This window comes from Pongo abelii, chromosome 9, assembly GCF_028885655.2.
Source record: "Pongo abelii isolate AG06213 chromosome 9, NHGRI_mPonAbe1-v2.0_pri, whole genome shotgun sequence".
Classification (NCBI taxonomy): domain Eukaryota; kingdom Metazoa; phylum Chordata; class Mammalia; order Primates; family Hominidae; genus Pongo; species Pongo abelii.
Window position 1 is genome coordinate 23,449,089 of NC_071994.2, and position 27,401 is coordinate 23,476,489.

General features: G+C 40.1%; 1 protein-coding gene and 1 long non-coding RNA gene across 2 annotated transcripts in view; both read right to left on the reverse strand.

The window, feature by feature from the left end:
- HSD17B12 (hydroxysteroid 17-beta dehydrogenase 12) overlaps nucleotides 1-16,302 on the reverse strand; it is a 172,877-nt gene extending 156,575 nt beyond the window's left edge. The window contains exon 1 of the mRNA XM_024254837.3: nucleotides 15,996-16,302. Coding sequence (XP_024110605.1) covers nucleotides 15,996-16,155 — 160 coding nt within the window. The 5' untranslated portion in view covers nucleotides 16,156-16,302. The remainder of the gene's footprint in view (nucleotides 1-15,995) is intronic.
- Nucleotides 16,303-23,551: 7,249 nt separating this feature from the next.
- The window catches only part of LOC129048629 (uncharacterized), a 92,011-nt gene continuing 88,161 nt past the window's right edge, over nucleotides 23,552-27,401 (reverse strand). The window contains exon 3 of the long non-coding RNA XR_008511135.1: nucleotides 23,552-23,948. This is a non-coding gene — a long non-coding RNA (uncharacterized LOC129048629). The remainder of the gene's footprint in view (nucleotides 23,949-27,401) is intronic.

Sequence of the window (27,401 nt, forward strand, 5' to 3'; positions counted from 1 at the left end):
CCTCTCTGTGTCCATGTGTTCTCATTGTTCAACTCTCACTTATGGGTGAGAACATGTGGTGTTTGGTCCTCTGTTCCTGTGTTAGTTTGCTGAGGATGATGACTTCCAGTTTCATCCATGTCCCTGTAAAGGACATGATCTCATTCCTTTTTTGGCTGCATAGTATTCCATGGTGTATATGTACCACATTTTCTTTATCCAGTCTGTCATTGATGGGCATTTGAGTTGGTTCTATGTCTTTGCTATTGTAAATAGTGCTGCAATCAACATATGTGTCCATGTGTCTTTATAATAGAATGATTTATATTCCTTTGGGTATATACCTAGTAATGGGATTGCTCACATGGTATTTCTGGTTCTAGATCCTTGAGGAACTGCCACACTGTCTTCCACAATGGTTGAACTAATTTAGAGTCCCACTAACAGTGTAAAAGTGTTCCTATTTCTCCACAGCCTCACCAGCATCTATTGTTTCTTGACTTTTTAATAATCACCATTCTGGCTGGCATGAGATGATATTCCACTGTGGTTTTGATTTGCATTTCTCTAAAGATCAGTGATGTTGAGCTTTTTTCATATGTTTCTTGGCCGCATAAATGTCTTTTTGAGAAGTGTCTGTTCATATCCTTTGCCCACTTTTTGATGATTTTTTTTTCTTATAAATTTGTTTAACTTGCTTGTAGATTCCGGATATCAGACCTTTGAGACCATGGCTTTCTTGCTCATCACTATATTCTCATACACAGCACAGGGCCTAGCATATAATCACCACACAATGAATATTTATCTGCTCCATAAAAAAGAACAAGATCATGTCCTTTGCAGGAACATGGATGGAACTAGAGGCCATTACCTTTAACAAACTAATACAGGAACAGAAAACCAAATACCACATGTTCTCACTTATAAGTGGGAACTATAATAGATGATGAGAACATGGACACATAGAGGGAAACAACATACACGTGGGCCTTTCGGAGGGTGGAAGGTGGGAGGAGGGAGAGGATCAGGAAAAATAATGGGTACTAGGCTTAATACCTCGGTGATGAAATAATATGTAAAACAAGATTCCATGACACAAATTTACCTATGTAACAAATGTTCACTTGCACCCCTGAACTTAATAAAAGTTAGAAATATATGTATTTATTTATTTATCTGCTGAAGGAATGACCCAATCTGACTGTTTAATACTATAAAGGTCATCCAGATGGCCAGCTAAAATCTAAATGTCTTCTGGTAGAACCTAAACCCATTTTCCTCCTTCCTCATTATTTAAAGGGCTTAAAAAAAAGAAGAAGAAGAAGAAGAAGAAGACTAATTAGAACATCCTCTTCAGTCTATTGCCTCTTTAAGAAGCATCATTAAAAGATATCATTTATATTAATTTCATAATAAAGATTTTTTTTTTGAGACGAAGTTTTGCTCTTGTTGCCCAGGCGAGAGTGCAATGGTGCAATCTCAGTTCATTGCAACCTCCGCCTCTCAGGTTCAAGTGATTCTCCTGCCTCAGCCTCCCAAGTAGCTGGGATTACAGGCGTGCACCAACACACCCAGCTAATTTTGTATTTTTAGTACAGACCGGTTTTCACCATGTTGGTCAGGCTGGTCTCGAACTCCTGACCTCAAGTGATCCACCTGCCTCGGCCTCCGAAAATGCTGGGATTACAGGTGCAAGCCACCACGCCCAGCCAATAAAGATAATTTTTAAAGACCCATCTGGGCCAGACACAGTGGCTCACTATTATAAACCAAGCTCTGGTATTGAGAAGATACTTGGTTAAAAAGCCTGCATGGATAATCCACTGTTTTTCCTAGGACTAGTCCAGTGTTTCCCAAAATGCATGATCTTTTGAGAAAGAGTCTCACTCTGTCTCCCAGGCTCAAGCAATTCTCCTGCCTCGGCCTCCCAAATGGCTGGGATTACAGACATATGCCACCACTTGGGGCTAATTTTTGTATTTTCAGTAGAGATGGGGTTTCACCATCTCTACTAGACCAGGCCAGGCTGGTCTAGAACTTCTTGACCTCAGATGATCTGCCCACCTCGGCCACCCAAAGTGCTAAGGTTACAGGTGTCAGCAATCGCGCCTGGCCCCCAAAATGCATGACCTTAAGAATCATCTTATTTGTTAAAAATACATGGTCCCATGGTCTTTTCTTACAGATTTTTTTTTTTTCTGTAGGTCTGTAGTAAAGCCCTAGAATGTAATGTTAACGAGCACACTGGACTGATTCATATGATCCAGATGAGTTTGAATACTGCCATGATATAAACAGACCTTTAACTTTTATGTTTCTTTTTTGAGACAGGGTCATGCTCTGTTACCCAGGCTGAAGTGCAGTGGTGCAATCATGGCTCACTGCACCCTCAACCTCCTGGGCTCAAACAATCCTCCCACCTCAGCCATCTGAGTAACTGGAACTACAGACACGTACCACCATGCCTGGCTAATTTTTTTTCTTTTTTCTTTTTTTTTTTGCCCTGGCTGATCTGGAACTCCTGGGCTCAAGCAATCCTCCCACCTCAGCTTCCCAAAGTACTGGGATTACAGGCATGAGCCACCACACCTGGCCAACCTTTCACTTTCAAGGAACATTTAAAAAATTCTCCAACTTATAAGCTCATGTGCAAGTATTTCAAATGGCCTTAAAATCACCCTTATTCAGCAGCTTTGGCAGTAAATTAGAAAGAACATGGAGCCTAGAGTCAGAAAACCTAGATTCAATTTCTTCTGCTACTTACTATCTGTGTAACCCTTATACCAGTCACTGCATCTCCATCTGGTCTTGGTATATCACATGGAAATAACAAAACCAACCCTAACCTGCCTCATAGGGTTGTTACGGAAATAATTCAAGAATACTTGAAAAGGGCTTCGTAAATTAAAATGTCACCATTACAGTAACATTTTATTAAATCAGCCTGCTCTAATTCAGAATGTGTGAATGTTGTTGTCTAGCCCATTGTGGCTTTTGTTTTCACATTATCTGTAAAGAGATCATCGCCTCCTTACACATGACAGACAGTGATAGGCATTGGAACACACAGATAAGCAGTAGCTTCCTGTTCCACAGCAAAATTATAAGATTGGATGTGCAAGATCAGGGGAGTCTGTCTACTGTATTAGTACTGCTTCTACAGGACTAGAGTCTCAGCTATCAGTAAAGCAAAGCTGGCAATATTTCTTCTGGAAGTTAGCTTGGTTATGAGCAGTTAATGCCAGTCATTACAGTAAAATCAATCTGAAGAAGTTTTCTCCAGACTAGGAATATTAAAGGATTTTTTTTACACTGATATTTAAATTTCTAAAAAATACTATATTCTTTTTTGGCCACCTTGAGGAACATATACTAAATGCAGTATTTCCTTGGGAATTAAGCGTCATCAACATAATCAGTAGTTTGAGATATAAGCACAGCTGAGACTCTGGGTAGGAGATACTGGATCAACTAACTTAGCTTGCACCACTAGATACAATGAACAAGTGCCTCCTGGTCTTAACATCTATGTAGGGTGTACCAAGAGCATGGCATAATGGCGTCCTTAAGGGCTAAAAAGGTACATGTCATTTCTTTAAGAGTTTAGGCTCTTGTATAGAGAGGACTGTTTCTTGCCTCATACCAGTTTCAGGAATGTGTGATGAGGTCCAGTTCTGCCAGCATCCTCATCACTATCACTAAATCACCTCTGCTTTTCCTCCTCGCCACTTTCCTCTAATTCAACCCAGACAAATCTCTTCCACTTTGCTGTCAGAGCCTGCTGCTCATCGCTCCTATCGTTGCTTTTAGTCAATCTACCACAGATGCATCCACCACTTCCGCCCTTTGCCACTGAACTGTCTGGCCTGGCCATTCTCTAACTGGATGCATCATCTTGGGCAAGTCATTACCTTTTCCAGCATGTATTTCCCTAATAATTGAAGTGAAGAGGTTGCTAACATCCCTTCCGGTTCTGCTATTCTATCATGATTCTCTTCTGCCTCCTGATTTTTTTCATTTTCTCAAGTTTTTTCACAAAATGGCTGACTAAACTTGTGTAAAAATTGTCAACCAACTGTAGTATTCATTTATTTCCATGAAGCAAATAAACTATATACTCAATGCTCTATGGTTAACTTTATAGCAGTTTCTGGTTCTATATGCTTACTATTCAATGTATTTACTATCAAAGAGATTTCCCAGGGAATTTGGTTCAGAGACTTCAACAGTTCAAAAAGAATGGTAGTTCCAGAAGGTATGGACTTATTTTATCACACTTTCAAAATTAAAAACTACATTTTGGTCAACATACCCTAGAATTTAATTTTTCATGAAATAGTCTTACCAATTAGCCTTACCAATTAGCAAGGTGTTACTAAAACTTTAATTGGAGAAATCTTTCTTACTAAAGGAAAATCTACTCACAACAATTTTGTAAAGATTTGGGAATGAATAATAAATATACTACCAAATTTATATTTAATGTTTATTAAATATGGCAGAGTGTTCAGTTCCCTGTAACTCCCTGTAATTTCCTGATACCATAGACGAAGAAAGTTTAGCTTGTTACCAATACTATTCAAGGACATCTTTTTGATCTCAGTGCATTATACATTTTCAAAACTAGTATGACAGCCCTGCTATCATAACTCTGTAACCAGCTTTGTCTAACCAGCCTTGGTTTATTTTGAATCTAGCATTTTTAGATGTATAGCACTTGAAGGTTCAGAAGAAAGAGAAAAACAGTTTACAAATTATTTTGCAAAGTAGAACAAAAAATAGAAAATTAAAGCAAAACATCCGACTCCCAATTGAAATACACCGGAACCTCAAGGAAAAAAGTATTCACTCATGGAATATTATAATGCAAATACACTTCTGAGCAAATGAAGTGATACATGCACACATATACATACACACGACTAATAAGGTAAACTGTGAAAAAGCCCACCAGAATGAATACAAGAAATACTATTAGAGTTCCAAAAGTGCACAATCACTACCATCTAGAAAGCTTTCAATGCAAAAAGTCACAATTGACACTCTGGAACATGAGTAGAATTTCACAAACAGGAAGAGTGAGGAAGAATGTGGAATATGAGAAAGAGCACCTCAGGCAGAGTGAGGCCAAAATGCAACAACCACCAAAACCTACTAAATGCCTCTGCACAAGCAAGGCCTTGGAGGCTGCAAGAAGCAGGAAAGCACAGGCATGTCTGGGACACAGGACGTCATCCAGGATGCATCCAAGGAAGGGTGCAAAGAAGGTGACATCAGAAACAGACACAAGGCCAAGATCAAAAGGGCCAAGAAGCCTGATGTTTGCATAGACATTATGAAACTTCTGACCTGTATGTGCAAGGTATAAGGAAGGGGTAACTTGATTAGAGCCTTCACTGGTAGATTAAACTTGCGCCAGAGTGAGTGTAAGATTTGGTAGGGAGGCAATATATTAGGAGAACACAGAGGAAGGTATGGATGCGAGAGAGACTGTAGTGGTAGATTCAGCAAGATTTGGCAATTTCCTGTCTAGATGTGCAAAGGAAAGCATGATTCTAAGACTTAGAGATGAGGGAGCAAACTGGCTACTTGATGCATCTAGCCACTGACATAATTTATTTGGTCCACAGAGTAAACCTGAGAAATTTGCCTCAACTCTAAACAATTAAGAAACTTTCTAAATGAAAATCTAGATTTGGGCTGCTGGTGAAAATCTGAGAGGACTGTGCCAGTGTTGCTGAAGGCTGCTACTAGAAACCATGCCTGGTTACCTGGACAGTGTCTTGACATGCATTACACCGGTCCACTTCACGCATTTTACTTTACCTGCCTGAGGCATCAGAATTTGCCATCTCTGATTTGGAGCTGCATGACTAGCAAGACGATGACATAATTAGCAAAAATAAGGAAGTCCAGAACAGGCTGGGAAGAGTAGAAAAGCTAAATTTTAGACATACTAAAATTGACGACTTTGATAATCATCTAGAAGGGAATATGCAGTGTCTTTAGAAATTTGAGGGAAAGTCGGGAAAAGATGCATGTGGATAAAATCAGAATCATCCCATCAGATAATATCTGCTGTCATTTCTATAGTATTTAATATTGAAATGTCAGGTAGTGTTCTCAGTAGTCTAAGTATTCCACACACATTAAATCAGTTAGCCCCATTTAATCAGTATTTCCAATCTATAATTATCCCAATTTTACAGATGAGGAAACTGAGGCACACAGAAGTTAAGGTGAAACACTGTAACTAGCTGAGCTGGGATCCAAAAGTAGGTAATCTAGTTCCAGAGTCTGTATTAGGAGAACTTCGTCCTGAGGTTACTCTATATTTTTAGATTAAATAATTTCATTTTTAGAGGTTGGGAAACCGCTAATATTTGTTAGATTTGTAGCTGATAAGAGAATGTAAAAAGAGAAGATAATTCACAAAAATCATTATCCCTTAATATTAAAAAGACTAGAAGCCAGACACAGCTGGGACATATGCCTATAGTCCCAGCAACTCAGGAGGCTGAGGCAGGAGGACTGCTTGTGCCCAGGAGTTTGAAGCCAGCCTGGGCAATATAGTGAGATCCTGTCTCAGAAAAAAAAAAAAAAAAAAAATATATATATATATATATATATATGTATGAATACCTTACTTAACAGATATTTCCATTAATTCAACGAATGTACATTGGCACTTACTGTGTACAGACATTGTTCTAGGTGCTTGAGATTCAAAAAAGACAAAGATCCTTGCCTTCACAGTGCTCACATTCTAACAGAAACATCATAAATGAGCAAAGTATACAGTAGGGGAGATGGCGACAAGTGCTATGACAAAAGGAAAAATGGGACAAGGGTAATGGATAGGAGAGGGGGTGAGGGAGAAAGGACTGTGAGTTTATAGGTAGGAGGGGCGGTTCCATTGAAAAGGTGATATTTCTGCAAAGACTTGAAGGAGAGTAAGAAGTGTCAGTCACATGGATATCTGGGGGAAGAGCATTCCATGAAGACAAAAAAGCAAAGGCCCCAAAGCAACAATGCCAAGGCTGTTCAAGGAATAGCAAGAGGTGTATGTGGGTGGAACGGAGTAAGAGTAGTGGAGATGAAGTCAGAGGTCAATGGAAGCAGGAAGCAGGTGGTTTAAAGCCTTGTTCAGGCCGGGCGGCTCACACCTGTAATCCCAGCACTTTGGAAGGCTGAGGCAGATGGATCACCTGAGGTCAGGAGTTCAAAACCAGCCTGGTCAGTATGGTGAAACCTCGTCTCTAATAAAAATACAAAAAAATTATCAGGGTGTGGTGGCACTTGCCTGTAGTCCCAGCTACTTGGGGGGCTGAGGCAGGAGAATCACCTGAACCTGAGAAGCAGAGGCTGCAGTGAGCTGAGAGATCACACCACAGCCCTCCAGCCTGGGCGACAGAGCAGGACCCAGCTTCAAAAAATAAAAATAAACATAAATATAAAATAGAATAAAATAAAATAAAGCCTTGTTCAAAGCCACGAGACAAATACTGAGTTTTAATCTGAGTGGATGAGAAGCCACTAGACAGATCTAGGCAGAGCATCACATAATCTGACCAAAGCTTGTCAGGGATCACGGTGGCTGCTGTGTGAGAATCAACTGCAGGACAGCCAAGCTGGAAGCAGAGACAGGAAACTTGTCATTAGAGAGACAAGAGTCTGTGGTGGCTTAGAACTCACTACATTCCGGATATTTTGAAGTTCAGAGTCAACGGGATTTCCTAAAAGGCTGTATGTGGTGAAGACTTAAAGATAACTCTAAGGTTTTCACAAGTGTAATTGAAAAATTATAAATAACCAAATTTTTTAAAGTCCTTCCTATCTTAGATTCACTCACTAAGGGGATCTATATATAAAGGAACTGCTTAGTAAATCTTTTCCCCAAGCAAGGAATTCTGCAGTAGCACTAGTCATCTCCTAATTGATCTATTCATAATTTTAGATTTTCAACTGTATGCCTGCTGAGTGAACTACAATTATTTCTTAGTTTCAACAATCCCTTTTCATCCAATAAGAGTAATCTATACAAACAAATGATGCTCTTAAATATATGTTACTTAATATTCATAAAAATATAGTAAGGACTATACTAGAACCTCATTTACATCTCATTTAATTGTCATAATAATCCTGAAAAGTATCATCCCCCTAAAAAATGAAAGAAGTTATGCTCAGAGGTTAACTATTTTTGCCTAAGGTCAACCAGCTTAGTAACAGCACAGCTTGCCCACTGACTCCAAAGCCAATCTGTTTGTTAGCTATACTGTTTCCCAACATAATACTCTTGAGAGGCACCAATTGTTCAAGTTCTTAAACTGTCTAGCCCTTCCTCTCTTCCACAATGACTAGGTTATTTAAATGGAAATAACTTCACGAAATGGTGGCAAAGATAACTTTCCAGAAACTGGATAGTTTTCCTGGAATTGCCAGTTAGAGATAGGGCAAACGCATTGTTTTGCTAGACAAAAATCGACAAATAAAACAAGGCATTCTTTCTGATACAGATTTGTGGCAAGCTTCTCAACTACCACACCATGGTATTATGGAGTTACCATGACAAAGCAATAACCTAGTTTCAGGGTTTCAATAACCCCATCACTCAGTCCCTGTAAGAGAAGAACTTCCCATACCACAGTGATCAGACTTTTCCCCCAGACAGAAATGGTATCTGAGAGATGATAACTAAGAAGTGCACAAAAGTAGCATCCCTTACAAAAAGCATAAATTCTCATTTTATTGTATTCATTAAATTTTTTTTTTTTTTTTTTTTGAGACAGAGTATTGCTCAGTTGCCCACTCTGGAGTGCAGTGGTGCAATCTCGGCTCACTGCAACCTCTGCCTCCCGGGTTCAAGCTATTCTGGTGCCTCAGCCTCCCAAGTAGCGGGGACTACAGGTGCACACCACCACACTTGGCTAATTTTTGTGTTTTTAGTAGAGATGTGTTTTTGCCATGTTGACCAGGCTGGTCTGAAACTCCTGGCCTCAAGTGATCCGCCCACTTCAGCCTCCCAAAGTGTTGGAATTACAGGCATGAGCCACTGCGCCCAGCCAACTGACATTTTAAAAAAGGCAATTTTAACTGAGGTTATCTGAATACCTACACTGATCTATCTCTGTGTAACAATGTTTTCTCAAAGAGGGCCGGCAATAACTTTAGGGAAGTCATAGAAAGAAGAAATTCTGCTTACAGTTGCAAACACAACAGTGTTACCCTTCTGCTTAAAATCACCTCAACTGCTTTCCACTGCTCCAGGATAAAGGCTGAAGGCCCTGCTCGTTGCCCTTCCTGCCTCTCCAGTTCCATGGTACCCATATCTGACCTTTCCTGGCTCCAGTCACTCAGCCCTCGTTTCATAAGGGCCCTGCCCTTTCCTGCCCTAGGAATTTAGCAACTGCTATTCCTTCTGCCAAGAACATTCTTCCCTCTGCCCCTGTCACTCCAGCTTGCTCACTTACACTCAACCGTCAGATCTCAGCTGAGGCATTGCTTCCCCAGGGCAGCTCTAGAACTCTCCCTCACAAATTCTCATAGGACCAAGTACATCCTGTTCTCACCACTTACCATAGCACAGTTTATTCATTTTGTTACTGTTTGTCATCCCATTGGACTATTATAAGGTCTATAGTTAGCACTCAACAGTATTTGTGGTGGAGAAATGGGCAAATGAATAGTGTTATGTCATACTCTCCTCCAAGCCCAGTGAGGGCTTTGCTCACCTTGCCTCCCTAACCTTAATCTCAATCCATCCCAGATGACATGCGTATGAATTGCTACATGTTGTTTTGCTAAGAGTGACAAGAAGGGAAATGAAATAAAGGATGCACTATTTTTAAAATATACATTTAACTTATCCTTATCTACAAATAGCTTTTAATGGCACTGAAACTGATCTATTCCAATCCATTTACCCATGCATTCTAAACTTATAAATTTTGTTATGTAAATCTTCTGACAAATTTTTTTGAAACTGAAAGAAATAAATTATCCTCAATTCAACCAACAAAAACCAACAACAACAAAAAATTACTTTTAAAGCTCAACACTCTCAGTTGCAAGTAGCAATGGTAATCTCAGTTCTCTGACAATGTAGTCACCCAGATATCAACTCTTTCTTACTAAACCTTATCCTGGTAATTAGCTCAGGTAATCAGAGCACAGTGCTACTAAGGCTAACAATACTATAATAATAACAAGTTATCAAGCACTTATGTACTATCTGTTTTATAGAGAATAAGTATTCTCATTTACCCTTCACAATAAGCCCATGAAATCTGTAGGGAAGCTAGAATTCAAGTCTAGGTTTGGGTCTCCAAGTTCAAGTTTGACCTCTAAATAGGAAAGTTAGTGTTGTACAGAAAGAAAGAACAGAAAAAAAAAAAAAAAAAAGGGCGGGAGCAATGGGGGCTAGTCGGGAGGGGAGTGAGGGAAGAAGATATTCAGGGAGTGTAGACTCAGGATCTGTAATTCCAGGAAACCTCCCTCTTTGGTTTTTCCTCCAAATCAGATAAAGGTATGCTTTTAGGTCCAATCTTCAGTTGCATCTGTTTCCTCTTATGTAGACTCCAGCACTAGTACTTGAAAGTTGCCCCGCCAACTTTAATCTGCAGAACTTGTTCCATTTAGGCACACGTACTCCCTTTCGGGAGCCAAAGGGCAGAATGAACAAATATTCAAAAACATTTATAACTAAGTTTGTTTCTCTGCCTTCCCTCACCTTCCCTGCCTCTGCAAAAAATATAACCCATGTAATGACTACTGCAATCAACATTGGCTCGCCAGTAAGAACAGGTATCTATACCCTACTACTAGAATGTCAACAGCAAGCATATGACATTTACCAAGCTGGACCTCCAGGGAGTCACTAAATCCATTCAAGAATGCCAGAGTGATAAACAGAAAATAGCATTCGAAGTCAAATCCCGCCATTCTGATGACTGTCAAACCCTTTGCTTTGTTAAGCACCTTAGTAACTTTACAGTATTTTCTCATACGACAAGATTCATGGTTGCAAATCTGAAGAAAATCCCAAGCTAATTGATCCCAAAATGTGCCAACTATTCTGCAATCCTTCCAGAAAAATCATGAATGTGCAAATTTGAAATTGTGCCTTCTTTTTGTCTGAGATTGTTCTTAAAAATAAAACAAAAATTTAAATTTTAAAAAGTGAAAGTGTGTCTTCAATCAAAAAGCTTTTAATAAAGTTTGTAGGTATAAAGAAATCTACTCCTCAGTACTCATCCAGTCTGTAGGCCCATCACCAACATACAGTGTACGAATGTTGCAGAACGGATGACTTGGTTTCAAATCCTGACTCTGCAATTTAATAGCTGTGAAACCACAGGTAATGAAAGCAATTTACTAAACCCTCTGATTCTTCCTCTGTCCGCTGGGGACAGTGGACCACAGCTCAAAGAGGTTAAAAATAATCTCAAGTTCCTGGCACATTTCAAGCACCCATTCAATAAATGATAGTTATTAATATTTCTTCTGGGTTGTCAATTTAAATAACTAACATTTCATATATAATTCTTCAAATCATGTGATATCACAAACTCTTGTTAAAGAAAGACAGCTACTATTAATAAGCTCTAGTTACACAAGTATTCTTCAGTCATTTGAGGTTAACCCTGTGCAGTTAACCAATGTGAAAACAGAAATTGTGACTATACCTGTGATTTTGAGAATCCTTTGATTCTTGAGCATGGCTAAGCAAAGCATGTTTTCATGAATGGTTTTTCCAGAGGAGAACCACACCATTCCATGCCATTTTTAGGTCCTCACTATCTACTGAATTAGGAGAACCTTGGAATACTACAAAGCCAAATGAGTTCCATCAGCAACCAGAAGCTACAACATCTTAGGGATTTGCTAATGTAAACATCCAGAGGGTAGAACAAAAGGTTGAAGACTTTTTGTGAAATCTGACCTCACTCCACAAAACAGATTATTATTCAGCAGTACAAACAAAATGAAGTAGAGATTTCATAGATGAAACTTGAAAACATTATGCAAAAATCAAAGAGGCACTCACCAAAAAAAATACCTATTGTATGATTCCATTTATATGAAAAATCCAGAAGAGGCAAACCTACATAGACAGAAAGTAGATTGGTGGTTGACTAGGGCTGGAGCGGGTGGGGGTCAGGGAGTGAGGGGCCTAATGGGTACAGCATTTCTTTTAAGGAAGATGAAAATGTTCTGAAATTAGATTTGATGATGGTTGCACAACCCTGTGAACATAAGTAAAAACTTGAATTGTACACTTTAAATGGGCAAATTGTATGGTATATTAATTATATCCCACTAAAGTTGTGTTAAAAAATCTAACTCACTAACTGATTAGTGGATCATTTATTCTTCACTGCATGTAACAATATCCTCTTCATTAAAAACTAAAAATAAGTGCTCAGAGCGGTGTCTTATGTTTAAAGTTATAAAATATCTTGACATTGGAAGTCTACTTACCTTGCCTTTGCATCTATCATCTCCACTTTATTTCAATAGCAATTATCTTAGATGAACTCCAGTAATGGAAACTACTCAAATACATGCAAAATGTATTTATGCTCAAACCACATTCTACAGATTACATTTTTATTGCTCTATAGCAGTGACTGTTCTTTCCTTTATTTAATACAAACTGACCACCTTTGTTATCAATCTTTTTTTGATTACTTGCTACACTGAGCTTCAAACACCTGAAACTCCCCATTCACAGGATCTCTTTTTGTTCTCCTAAGAAATACAGGAAGTATTCGGGTAACAATGACAGACAAAGAAGTCTTACCTACTAAATTGGCTAAACCCACCTTCTAGGGGTATAGGGAACACAGGGGATTCACCTGAGTGGGAATGTTACTGGTGAGAACTAGGAAAAAGAGATGGCCCAGCTCTTGACTAGGAGATGGAGATAAATTAGAGTGTGGGCCAAGTAATGGACAGTCTTGAAAGCCTAACAACACTAAGGAACCTGTTATCTAGAATATTTTTACTGATTGTGAAGCATACCTGTATTTCAAATTTTTTCAAAGTTTTTGTTCTTAAGTTTAGAAGAGCCAATTTGTGAGAAAAGACAAAAAGTGAGAATCCACGCTTTCTGCCCCTCAGATCCTAAAATCTGAGGCAGACAGAGTAAACGTACTCACATGAAGATATTCACATGAAGAGACTAAGAATAACAAGAATAAAAATATACTATCAATTCAACATATACTAATATAAAATACTTAAAATATATAATTGGTTATAAAGAGGAAAATATTAAATATTAGTACTAGAAAGTAGATTCAAAGGCTGCATAAGAACAGAGACTCTTGAGATTAAGATAGTAATTTTGTACGGAAAAAACTTACTAGTACTATTTATATACAACAATTTTAAAATCATAACTTTGGTGGAACAATATTTTTAATCACAACTCTAATTATTCAAGTGTCATCTCTGCTAGTTTGTTTTTCAAATTATTTCAGTTCACCCCTCCAACTCATGTGAAGAACCTGTTTAAGATGAGCTGCTCTTAATTTTGTTTTTGAAGAGTCCCAGAATTTGAAGATAAAGGAAGTATTTTCTTTTAAGATCACTTCTTCTGCTTAAGCACTTAAAAAAAAAAATTCCAACAACCCAGGGTAAATTGAACCTGTCAGCATTTCACTTCAATTATGATACTATGATCCTCTGCTGTTCCAGTGTTCCAGTTCAAATTTCATATCTAAATCTTACACAAATACTTCCCTTAATGCATCAATTATCCTTCCTCTGGGGCCAAATCTTTTCAAGACAAATGTTACTTATGATGTTACATCACTTGCCTTTTACTATACACTCATATGTAGATGACTTGGACTTATCATTTGAATAATCAACCAATATGGTCAATTTTAAAGAGGAAAAAAAAAAAAAAAAAACCACATCCAGGCATGGTGGCTCACACATGTAATCCCAGCACTTTGGGAGGCTGAAGCAAGAGGATTGCTTGATCTCAGGTGTTCCAGACCAGCCTCTGAAATATAGTGAGGCCTTGTCTCTACTAAAAAACAAAAAAATTAGCTGGTGTGACAGACACCTGTAGTCCCAGCTACTCAGGAGGCTGAGATGGGAGGATCACTTGAACCCAAGAGTTCGAGGCTACAGTTGGCTATGATCACACCACCACACCACTGCCCTCCAGCCTGGGTGACAAAGTGAGACCCTGTCTCAAAAAAAAAAGAAAAGAAAACAACAAGTTATTAACATTAGTCTTTGCTTACCAATTACAAATTTTATCTTGATAAAATTCCCTAAGGCATAACCGTCTTGTATAACTACAGCAAAAGTCTTGTAACAGGTTTTCCAAAACTAACAATGAAGAATGTGGGCAAGTCAGTTGGGAAATCATAATCTTAATTATGACCAAGTTGAATACTTCACTTTCTTTTTTTTTTTTTTTTTTGAGATGAGTCTCGCTCTGTCACCAAGGTTGGAGTGCAGTGGCGCGATCTCGGCTCACTGCAAACTCCGCCTCCTGGGTTCAAGCGATTCTCCTGCTTCAGCCTCCTGAGTAGCTGGGACTACAGGCGCATGCCACCACGCCCAGCTAATTTTTGTATTTTGTATTTTTAGTACAGACGGAGTTTCACCATGTTGGTCAGGCTGGTTTCAAACTCCTGACCTCGTGATCCACTCGCCTCGGCCTCCCAAAATGCTGGGATTACAGGCGTGAGCCATCGCACCCAGCTGAACATTTCACTTTCTTTTTCAGAAAAACAGGTGATTGTGAAACAGTATTATAATATTGCTCCACATCGTGCAAAGATTTCACATACCTATCCACTGCTAAGATGTTTTCTCTTAATGTTAACATAAACCCAAAAGGTTAACATATGTCTTTCCTACTAGGTTGTTTAAATGTTTCTAAATAAACAAAGAACATAGAGTAACATTATTAGTGTATCTTACCTGAGCCCAGCCTGCAGGCAATGCCTAACCACCCCAAAATTCAATAAAATGCTTAGGAAGTGCACATTCAATTATAAAACATCAAAATAAATAATCATCTCAGGGTAGGACCACAAGCATATCATAAGTAACCACTTGGTTTAAAGGGAAAAAAGGCCAAGAGACGAAAAATAAAGCAAAGAAGGAAACAAAATAGGTTGAAAAAGAAAAAAAAAAGTGGAGGCAAAACTTCCCTGCAGATAATTTTCCCTATTTCCTCAATCTGACCTTCGTCCTCCATTTTAAAAATCCTCCGACTACAAGTTCCATGTGTTTAGTTCACTCTTTACGGGTATACTTTTCCTACAAACGTCCTTGTGCAAAAAAAAAAAAAATCCGATTTTAACATGATGAGTTATTATTTTACAGAAGCAATAGTTCTTGCTACTCGTTAGGACTCCAGAACAGTTTAGCGATAATTTCTTTTAAAGGGGCTTTGTAATTGTATGAAATAGGCCAAATCCAGATACGATTACTATCTTAATCGTAACTGGGGAGGTACGATTCCGCAGTGCAAAAAGGCTTCTGAAATTCTGTGTCCCTACACCCCCTTCCATCCTCAGCCCAAACATGTTAACAGAATGCTCTGCATCCTTAGCACAGGGCCAATATTCAAACCCAGCGAAAAACTTCATTTAAAAAATATTTTACAATGGGCGAACCAAGGAGGACAGCGTGTGACTGAGGAGGCAGCAGGGCGACTGAGTGGCTCCATGAACCCGGAATGGCTTCAAGGACAGAAGCCCCAGAGACTTAAGGCAGTTTTCTCCTACACTCTAAGCTGCGCTTTAGATTCCCAGGATTGAGCGAGCAGTGTATTTCGTACTTTAAAACTCTGCAAGTAGTCTAAGCAAGCAGAAGACAGCCAAGGGAGCCAGGAGGGGCCCGCGGGGCGCAGAAGCCTGAGAAAGAGGAGAGCTGGGGAGGGGAAGGCCAGGAGCAGAGCCCGGAACTGGTTATCACGGGCCAGGCCTAGTCCGGGCCGCCGCGGGAGCGAGGACGCGGCGCTGCATCCGACTCACCTGCCCATTCTCCGAGCCCCGGGCCGACCCCCGCCTCATTCCCCATTCCCCAGACCCGGAGGGCCGTGAAGAGCGAGTACGAAATACGCAGGGCTAGGTAGGCCACGGTGCCCGCGCCGACCCAGTACAGGAAGCCGGCGGCGGGGAGAGCGCTCTCCATGGCTTTCCACTAGGCCTCACTACCTTCGTGAATGAAAAGAGCGAATGAATGAATCCAGGAGGAGGCGCCGGCCGTGACGGTGAGAATGACACTAACAGGCGCTGCTCCGACACTACTTTGGGCCTAAACCCCGCCCGCGGGGCCATATCCGTGTCGCTATTGGTGATCCGTCTTTCCCTCTGCTCGTAGTGCGTCAGCCATTGGCTGACCCAGTTCCACTGCCCCGCCCACACTCCTCCAGTCACCACGTCCCCCGGGGTTCCGCCAGTGAGCGCCCTGTCTCACCCCACCGAGGCGCCCCGGTCTCTCATTGGCTGCAGCCGTACTCGCGACTGCGGAAGACTGCGCTCGGATTGGCCGGTCAGACCCAGGCTGGTTTGAGCTCAGGTTCGAAGAGGAAATGGGATCAGAGAAGCCGCTAGTGAATGGAAAGATTGTAGTAAGAAGTGGGCGTAGGCAGGGCGCGGTGGCTAACACCCGTAATCCCAGCACTTTGGGAGGCCGAGGCGGGCGAATCGCTTGAGCTTAGGAGTCCGAGACCAGCCTGGCCAACATCCGAACTCCGTCTCTACTAAAAATACAAAAATCACCCGGGCGTGGTGGCGTGCGCCTGTAATCCCAGCTACTCGGGAGGCTGAGGCAGGAGAATCACTTGAATCCGGGAGGCGGAGGTTCAGTGAGCCGAGATCGCGCCACTGCACTCCAGCCTGAGTGACAGAGTGAGACTCCATCTCAAAACAAAAACAAAAACAAAAAAAAGAAAAGAAATAGATGTGGAGCCACAGTTTTATTTTCAACTCTTTATTAAATAAATATATATTTTACATATATGATATAATTATATAATAAATATATCATTGTTAAGCGTGCTGTCATTGTTGCCATAAACTTTTCCAGATAAACGCTTGCAGTCTTCTGTGTCTGTGCCTTCCTCGCTGCGGGCATTCGCCCGGGGTTATACTCACTCATAGAGAGCCTTTAAACGCCAGACCTCCCTCCCAGCCGAGCACTAAACATCACTTAGTTCCCAACGATTTGGAGTTCAAGGCAAATAACCTGATGGAGTCCAATAACTGTTAGACAATGGCATCAGAGCTGTATGGTGAATGAAAAATATACGAACACAGCTTGCTGAACAATTAGTTTTGGAAGGAGACTATATCTTTTAATTTGTCTTCAAAGGAGTAGAAAATTTTACTTTTTTAAATTTCCCTTTTTCGGTTGGGGGGCGGGGGAGTGGTATTTCCAGGGGGCACAGAAGTGTGAAGTCCAGATAGAGGCACGGGAACTATGTTAGCAAAGTTTCAGAGGAGAGAGACCACAAGGTAAGTTTAAAAAATTCTGTAAAACTTAAGGAGATTTTGGGCTGAGACGATGGGGTTTTCTAAATATACAATCATGTCATCTGCAAACAGGGAAAATTTGACTTCGTCATTTCCTAACTGAATACCCTTTATTTCTTTCTCCTGCCTGATTGCCCTGGCCAGAACTTCCAACACTATGTTGAATAGGAGTGGTGAGAGAGGGCATCCCTGTCTTGTAAATCAATGTGCAAAAATCACAAGCATTCTTATACACCAATAACAGACAAACAGAGAGCCAAATCATGAGTGAACTCCCATTCACAATTGCTTCAAAGAAAATCAAATACCTAGGAATCCAGCTTACAAGGGATGTGAAGAACCTCTTCAAGGAGAACTACAAACCACTGCTCAACGAAATAAAAGAGGACACAAACAAATGGAAGAACATTCCATGCTCATGGATAGGAAGAATCAGTATCATGAAAACGGCCATACTGCCCAAGGTAATGTATAGATTCAATGCCATCCCCATCAAGCTACCAATGACTTTCTTCACAGAACTGGAAAAAACTACTTTAAAGTTCATATGGAACCAAAAAAGAGCCCGCATTGCCAAGTCAATCCTAAGCCAAAAGAACAAAGCTGGAAGCATCATGCCACCTGACTTCAAACTATACTACAAGGCTACAGTAATCAAGATAGCATGGTATTGGCACCAAAACAGAGATATAGACCAATGGAACAGAACAGAGGCCTCAGAAATAACACCACACATCTACAACCATCTGATCTTTGACAAACCTGGCAAAAACAAGAAATGGGGAAAGGATTCCCTATTTCATAAATGGTGCTGGGAAAACTGGCTAGCCATATGTAGAAAGCTGAAACTGGATCCCTTCCTTACATCTTATACAAAAATTAATTCAAGATGGATTAAAGACTTAAATGTTAGACCTAAAACTATAAAAACCCTAGAAGAAAACCTAGGCAATACCATTCAGGACATAGGCATGGGCAAGGACTTCATGTCTAAAACACCAAAAGCAATGGCAACAAAAGCCAAAATTGACAAATGGGATTGAATTAAACTAAAGAGCTTCTGCACAGCAAAAGAAACTACCATCAGAGTGAACAGGCAACCTACAGAATGGGAGAAAATTTTTGCAATCTACACATCTGACAAAGGGCTAATATCCAGAATCTACAAAGAACTCAAACAAATTTACAAGAAAAAAACAACCCCATCAAAAAGTGGGCAAAGGATATGAACAGACACTTCTCAAAAGAAGACATTTATGCAGCCAAAAGACACATGAAAAAATGCTCATCATCACAAGCCATCAGAGAAATGCAAATCAAAACCACAATGAGATACCATCTCACACCAGTTAGAATGGCAATCATTAAGAAGTCAGGAAACAACAGGTGCTGGAGAGGATGTGGAGAAATAGGAACACTTTTACACTCTTGGTGGGACTGTAAACTCGTTCAACCATTGTGAAAGACAGTGTGGCGATTCCTCAAGGATCTAGAACTAGAAATAGCATTTGACCCCGCCATCCCATTACTGGGTATATACCCAAAGGATTATAAATCATGCTGCTATAAAGACATTTGCACATGTATGTTTATTGCAGCACTATTCACATTTGCAACCAACCCAAATGTCCAACAGTGATAGGCTGGATTAAGAAAATATGGCAAATATACACCATGGAATACTATACAGCCATGAAAAATGATGAGTTCATGTCCTTTGTAGGGACACGGATAAAGCTGGAAACCATCATTCTCAGCAAACTATCGCAAGGACAAAAAACCAAACACCGTATGTTCTCACTTATAGGTGGGAATTGAACAATGAGAACACTTGGACACAGGAAGGGGAACATCACACACTGGGGCCTGTCGTGCGGTGGGGGGAGGGGGGAGGAATAGCATTAGGAGATAAACCTAATGTAAATGACGAGTCAATGGGTGCAGCACACCAACATGGCACATGTATACATATGTAACAAACCTGCACATTGTGGACATGTACCCTAGAACTTAAAGTATAATAAAAAAAATTGTGTAAAACAATAAAGTGCTTCACATTTACTCTCTACCTTCCTTCAAGAGTTTTTGTTTCCTTCTCTGGCATGGATTTGGGCTCAGAAAGGTACCTAAAATTTGTTCTTAGCCAGTCGGGGCTGCTGATTGAAGACTTGAGTGTTTTTTGTAAAGCAGGAACTTAAGGATAATAATTCAAGTTCAACATATCTTGCAGCTAACTTTATAGTTTGATAAGATTCAATTTGAGCCTTATTTCTTGCTGCCCAAACCCCCCCTTCTCCATTCTCTTATCAGATTAATTAGGTCTAACCCTAAGGCTGTAAATGTAAACCATCAATTACCCTTCAGAATTCAGCCATGTGAGTTGCGCTGACATCATATTTTATTTTAATTGAATTTGGTACCTTTGGCTGGGGCTGCCTCTTCAGTTCAACTAAAGGCCCCCCACTCTTCTCCCTCAACTTCTCCCTCTTCCCCAAATCTTTGCCTATAGTATAGCTATATCCCCAAATTTATATATCCCAGCTCATCATTGCTCACCAACAAGGCACCCTCTAGATATTCAGTCCCATTCTCCTTAGAATAGGGTGGAAGGGGGAGAAGACAGTTATTATAAACTAACAATACATATTTTTTTTGCATATGTCTGTCTGTCTCTGTCTGTGGCCCCCACTAGAATCTATGATTATAGGGGACACTATGCTGTGAATCCATAGGACCTAAAACAGTGCCTGGTACCTAGGGGACCCCAACAAATATCTAAGAAATAAACAGAAGTGAAGATTCATTCATTCAACAAATATTATTGTGTTCTAATTATGTGCCAGTCCACTGAGCTAGGTACTAGGTATAAAATAGTGAGCAAATGGGCAATTCTCAGTCCTAACCCTACTCTACCATTCAACAGGGAGTGGCCACTGTTTTCCTCTCAGTGTCCTTTGCTGGTCCCTTCTCTTATTGGCCTCTAAATTACACAGTGCCCTCAGGCTCAGACCCCAGCTCTCTTTACTTATCTAATATGTGATTTTATCCAGTCCCTTGGTTTTAAATATCAACTGTAAGCTGATTATTTCCAAATGTCTCTGTCCAGGCTCAACTTCTGCTTAGAGGTCCAGACTTCTATACGGTATATATATCCACCTGCCTATTCGCATCTCTACTCAGATATAAAATAAACATTTCAAACTTAACATGTTTAGAATAGAACTCTATGCTCAACACATGCACACACACAAACACACACCCTCTTCATCTTTTCGTTCCTATTTCTGTTAATGATACCACCATTTACCCCCTTTCTAAGGCCCAAGATTTAGGGATGAATGTTAACTCTTTCTTGTCTTTTTTTCCCCGCTCTTACTGCCCAGGCTGGAGTGCAATGGCTCAATCTCAGTTGACTACAACCTCCACCTCCCAGGTTCAAGTGATTCTCCTTCCTCAGCCTCCCAATTAGCTGGGGTTACAGGTGCCTGCCATTATGCCCAGCTAATTTTTGTATGTTTAGTAGAGACAAGATTTCACCATGTTGGCCAGGCTGGTCTCAAACTCCTTATCTCAAATTATCCGCCCACCTGGGCCTCCGAAAGTGCTGGGATTACAGGCATGAGCCAACGTGCCAGGCCTGAACCTTGATTCTTTTCCTTCCATTACATTCCATATCCAATTCTATAGCAGGTCTTATTCACTCTACTTCCAAAATATATCTTGACTGGCCACTAATAACCTAATTCAAATCACAAGCATTTTTAGCCTGGAATATGGCAATAGCCTCCTAACTGGTCTCCCTAAAGCCTGTCTTGGAGTTTGTTGTCCATGTAGCAACTAGAGGGTTTATTTTTTTTTTTTTTAAGTAAATTAGATATCGTTTCTTCTACTCAAATCCCTTCAAGGACTTTATATCACATTAAGAACAAAATCCTCCAAGTTGAGTTTGTCTGCCCTGACCTCTCTGGCAACACTGACCACACTCTCCTGTGCTCACTTGATTCCAGCCACACTAACTCCTTGCAGTTCCTCAAATAAGTCAATTTCATTCTGGTCTCAGAGTCGTTCTATTACACTTTCCCTTCCCTCTGCCTGGAACCTCTTATTATCTTCCCAAGGCTCACTCCTTTGTATTATTTAGGCTTTTGCTCACATGTCATCCCTCATCCCCCTTAGAATGGTATTCCCTGACCTCCCTCCGTAACTGTCCCAAATAACTTTTTCCTCTGCTCTAGCAATCCTTATCCTTTTATCTTACTTTGTTTTCCTTACAGAACATAATGCTTTCGAATTGTTTGATTACTAGGTCTTTGTCCATCTGCCTAATAGAATGAATATAAGTTCATTAGTACAGTGAACTTTTCTTGTTCACCACTGTATCTTCAGCTAAGATGTGCCCCCAAGAGTACCTGACACTTGGTATGCAATAAATACCTGTTGAATGGGTGATGAATGAGTAAATGAAAATAGATTGTCTAGTGGGAGAGACAGACATTCAGCAAACTTCCAACTAATTATATGATAAAAATTATAATACTTACAAAGAAGAAAATAATAGGACATAAGGAAAGAGGTTAACAAGAGGACCTAATTTAGGTGGAGGAGAAGAAACAGTCTTGAAACGCCTTTCTAAGGAACCCATATTTGAACTGGGATCTGAGAAAATGCAGAAATTGAGTGAGGGTGGGGTAGAGGAGAAAGCAACCAACACCAGTATGAAGGTTTTGATGTGGTTTTGAAGAATACACATCTGTGCCTCTTGCAACTATCACAGCATATGGCATAAAATTAAATAGGCAATAATTGTTGGTGTAGGGCTATTTAAAATAAATACATGTACCTTGGAAATGGAATTTCCATTGCTGTTGGAATTTAGTTATTTTAACGAAAAGGAATGTTAAAGACTGAAACCATCTCATTTTGGTACCCATTCCTCTTCTAAAACGCCTAGGCACTACCCATGCAATTAATAGGAATAATCGTTATTTAAAATGTACACATTTATTCTGATCACCTCAGCCTCTTTTTAGGAATTAGGAATACTAATTGTTTTATCTACTAAGAGAAAAAATGGCGACTTCCACAAAGTGAAGCAGTACATGCCAGATAGCCCTTTGGAGTTCAGGTGGTCACACACTTTTGGAATTCAACAATTCTTTGTCGCTGAATAAATTTTACGAAGCACAGTAAACTCTAATGCATACAGGACCCTATGATGACCCACTCCTATTCAGCAGTATTCTGTGCTGAAATTTAACATCTAATGAAGGGTTAGTAGAGCCATACTAACCAAACATGTGACTAATAGCTCTCCAAAGAAGAGACAATACAATAAAACTCTGGCCTTTAGTGTCAGGTAAATCTGGAACCAGATCCTGATTCCGCCTCTTATTAGCTGTATGATCTTGTATAGATTTAATTACTATGCATTCAAATTCCACATTTGTAAAATGAGAACAATACTACTTAAGCATTTAGCAGTGATTCGCAGATCGATATTAAGTGTTCAATGAGGTAGGTACTACTCTTATTCCCATTTTACAAATGAGGAAACAGAGGCTTAAAGCTAGTAAGTGGAAGAATTGGAATTTGAACCAAAAAGGCATGACTATGAAATCATATCTCCAGAACTAGTTCAGAGAAAGCAGCATCTAAAAAAGGCTGGGTGCCGTGGCTCATGCCTATAATCCCAACACTTTGGGTGGATCCTTTGAGCTCAGGAGTTCGAAATCAGCCTGGGCAATATAGCGAAACCCCGTCTCTATAAAAAATACAAACAAACAAACAAACAAACAAAACTAGCTGGGCTTGGTGGTGCATGCCTGTAGCCCTAGCTACTTGGGAGGCTAGGCAGGATAATTGCTTGAGCCTGGGAGGCAGAGGATACAGTGAGCTGAGATTGCGCCATTGAACTCCAGCCTGGATAACAAAGTGAGACCCTGTCTCAAAAAAAAAAAAAAAAAGAAAAGAAAAGAAAAAGACTAAAGGAGAGTAGAAGAGTCTCTAGAAATATTTTGTTGTTACACAAATAAAATACTCGGACGCAGTCATGTTAGATTTCTGCTTCATTTATTAACAAATTTAGAGTTTAGAATGGTATTTAATATGAAAAAAATGAAGCAACAATATTGTATCATATTAGTATACAAATATTCCCATTTAGTTGAAAATTCATTTTTAATATTTCTGTAAATTGAGTTTCAGATCAGAGTTTCCTGATGAAATCAGGAGTAGTTCTATAGAATGAAAGGACACTTTATAATCAGGGAATTTCATAGAAGTGAGGAATTATTAAGCATACCATCTTGTTTAATCCTTTGGGACGTAGCTGAATCCTTCACTTGGCTGTAAAATAAAACCTTTTAACAGTTCTGCCTTCTCGCTCATCTTCGTTTAAACATTGTTCAAAATATTGAACTTTAACTTGCCTTTAAATTCAGTTGTCCAATCCTGGGTTAAAAAGAAAAAGTGTTGTGATGAACAAACCAATTTAAAAGAAACTGAGTCTTTAGCATTAGAAATTGGGAGGTTTCCCAAAAGTTAATATTTAATTTATTTAACAAGCAATATTACCATAAGAAAGGAAGATTAACATTTATTGGCCAGGGTGCAGTGACTCACGCCTGTAATCCCAGCACTTTGGGAGGCCGAGGCAGGTGGATCACCTGAGGTCAGGAGTTTGTGACCAGTCTGGCCAACATGGTGAAACCCCATCTCTACTAAAAACACAAAAATGAGCCGGGTGTGGTGGTGGGCGCCTGTAATCCCAGCTACTCAGGAGACTGAGGCTGGGGCTTGAACCCGGGAGGTGGAGGTTGCAGTGAGCTGAGATCACACCACTGCACTCTAACCTGGGCAACAGAGTGAGACTCTGTCTTAAAAACAAACAAACAAACAAAAACACCTATTATGCTTTAATATTGCAATATCAACTTCAAAATCACTTCACATACATTACCCCATTCAAACATCACAATAACACCCCCATTTTTCCAACAGGGAAATTAACTCTTTAAGTTAACCTTCTTGCATACGGACTACTTTAGTGCAGCAGGCCTGTTTCTAGAACCAAGATGTCTTCACTAAAAATGAAGGGCTAGGCCGGGCGCGGTGGCTCATGCCTGTAATCCCAGCACTTTGGGAGGCCGAGGCAGGCGGATCACGAGGTCAGGAGATCGAGACCATCGTGGCTAACATGGTGAAACCCCGCCTCTACTAAAAATACAAAAAATTAGCTGGGCGTGGTGGCGGGCGCCTGTAGTCCCAGCTACTTGGGAGGCTGAGGCAGGAGAATGGCGTGAACCCGGGAGGCAGAGCTTTCAGTGAGCCGAGATCATGCCACTGCACTCCAGCCTGGGCGACAGAGCGAGACTCCATCTCTAAAAATAAAAAATAAATAAATACATAAATAAAGAAGGGCTCTTTCTACTCTGCCACTTATTTTATAACAGAACTTAGACTTACATTCATAGTCTTCTGTAAACATATTTCCCAAATAAAGCTGAAATCAGTCATTTTGAAACAAGTGATTAGAAAATGTAGTTTTAACATTTTACTTATTTTTTAGTTTCAAAAGCACACAGAATTATATGAAATGAAAAAGCATCCCACTCCATTTTCTATTCCCACTAACAGTTGGCAATTTGTACTGTATTCTTCCATTTCTTTTTCTTTTCACTTCCATTTCTAAGTATGAAGCTATACAATATACACAACATATACAAAAATTTTTTTAGAAGTAAAAGCTGTGATTATGCAAAAATAATTCAACAACTTTCTTTCTCCACTTAATAATATATGATTAAAAATATCATAGTGAAATCTTGACATATCAATATTGCACTTTAACCGGTTTTCTTTATTGCATCAGCAGATCTAATAATCGTTCCATCAATCTTACTCAGAATACTTTCGCTTAAAGAAAGGAATTAGTGCCATGGTAAACAAACCAGTTTAAAACCATGTGAAAGGGGCCAGGCGTGATGGCTCATGCCTGTAATCCCAGCACTCTGGGAGGCCAAAATTGGCAGATTACCTGAGGTCAGGAGTTCGAGACCAGTCTGGCCAACATGGCGAAACCCCGTCTCTACTAAAAAAGCTAAAAATTAGCTGGGCGTGGTGGCATACGCCTGTAATCCCAGCTACTTGGGAGGCTGAGGCTGGAGAATCCCTTGAACCTGGGAGGCGGAGGCTGGAGAATCGCTTGAACCCAGGAGCCAAGATGGCGCCACTGCACTCTAGCCTGGGCAACAGAGCGAGACTCCATCTCAAAAAAATAAAAAAATAAAATAAAACCCTGTGAAAGGGAAAGTAAACCATAATATCTTACCTACATCATATTTCCAGCATAACTGTAGGACAGTTATGCAAGCAAACTTAAGGCAAATAATATAGTGGAATTTCAGGAGGTTTTCTTTACCTGAATCCTTACTTTAGCAATAGGTCCAAGGATTTGTTATCTTTACCCACACTTTTTTTTCTAAAAATTCTAGCTACTTTAGTTTATATTACTTTTGCCTAGTTCTTTCCTTTATTCCCCTTATTATCTTTTTAAAAAATTTGTATAAAGACAGAGTCTTGCTCTGTCACCCAGACTGGAATGCAGTGGTATGATCATCGCTCACTGCAGCCTTGAACTCCTGGACTCAAGCAATCCTCCTGCCTCAGCCTCCCAAGTAGCTAGGACTACAGGCACACAACACCACACCCAGCTAATATTTTTTGCAGAGACAAGGCCTTGCTATGTTGCCTAGGCTGGTCTGCAACTCCTGGGCTCAAGCAATCCTCCTGTCTTGGCCTCCCAAAGTGCTGGGATTACAGGCATGAGCTACTGTGCCAGACTCCCTTGCTATCTTTTAAAATATATTTGATGTATACAAAAGATTAGATGAAATATATAAGTTAGTTATATAAAGCATAATATAATGAAAAACTGTAAATTCACCACCTAACTCAAGAACCAAAAAAACCAAAGGTAAGCACAGCCCTAAAGGTTGTATATCGTTCTACTGCTTTTAAATATATATGCTTATATCACAAATATATATGAAATAATAACATGTTGTTTCATTTTGCTTATTTTTGAGCTCTATTTAAAAAGCATGATATGCTGGGTGCTGGGGAAGGCATCCCAGATCTTCCCTCCAGGACCAAGACCTTCATTCCCACATTTGCTGACAATCCTGGTCTATGTCCCTCTATGGGACTTGTCCTAGGCTAAAGGGAGCTGCTTTGCCCCTCCCCAGTGGCAGCCTACATCCAATGACTGGATGATGCAGGAGTACAAAATCCTGGACCACCTATCTCAATTATGAACATCTCTGAAAAGCCTTCCCAGCTTCAGAGCTCCCAGTGGAATTTCCTGAAGCTTCCATTATACTGCAGTGCAGTTCAACTTCTCTCTCAGCTTAATCCAGCTTCCCTCCCTCCCTTAAGGATGTTGTTCCCCAGTGTATTCCTTTACAAATCCCCTGCAAGCAAATCTCAATCTCAGAGTCTGTTTCCTGGGTAACATGACTGTTGCAGGCTGCAATGTATCTCCCTAAAAGATATGTTAAAGTCCTAACCCCACAACCTATGACCTTGGCCTTATTTGGAAATAAGGTCTTTGCAGATGTAATCAGGTTAAGATGAGGTCATAAAGGATTAGGGTGGGCCCTAAACCCAATGTCTGTTTCCTTATAAAAAGAGAGAGATTTAGAGAAACACAAAGAGACAGAGGGAGAGACAATGGAAGCAGAGATTTTAGTAATACAGTTTCCAGCCAAGGAACGTTCAAAATGGCTGACAACCACCAGAAGTTAGGAAGAGGCAAGGAAGGATGCTTCTAGAGAGCCTGCAGAGAGGGCACGGCCCTTCCCAACATCTTGATTTTGGACTTCTAGCCTCCAAAACTGTGACAGA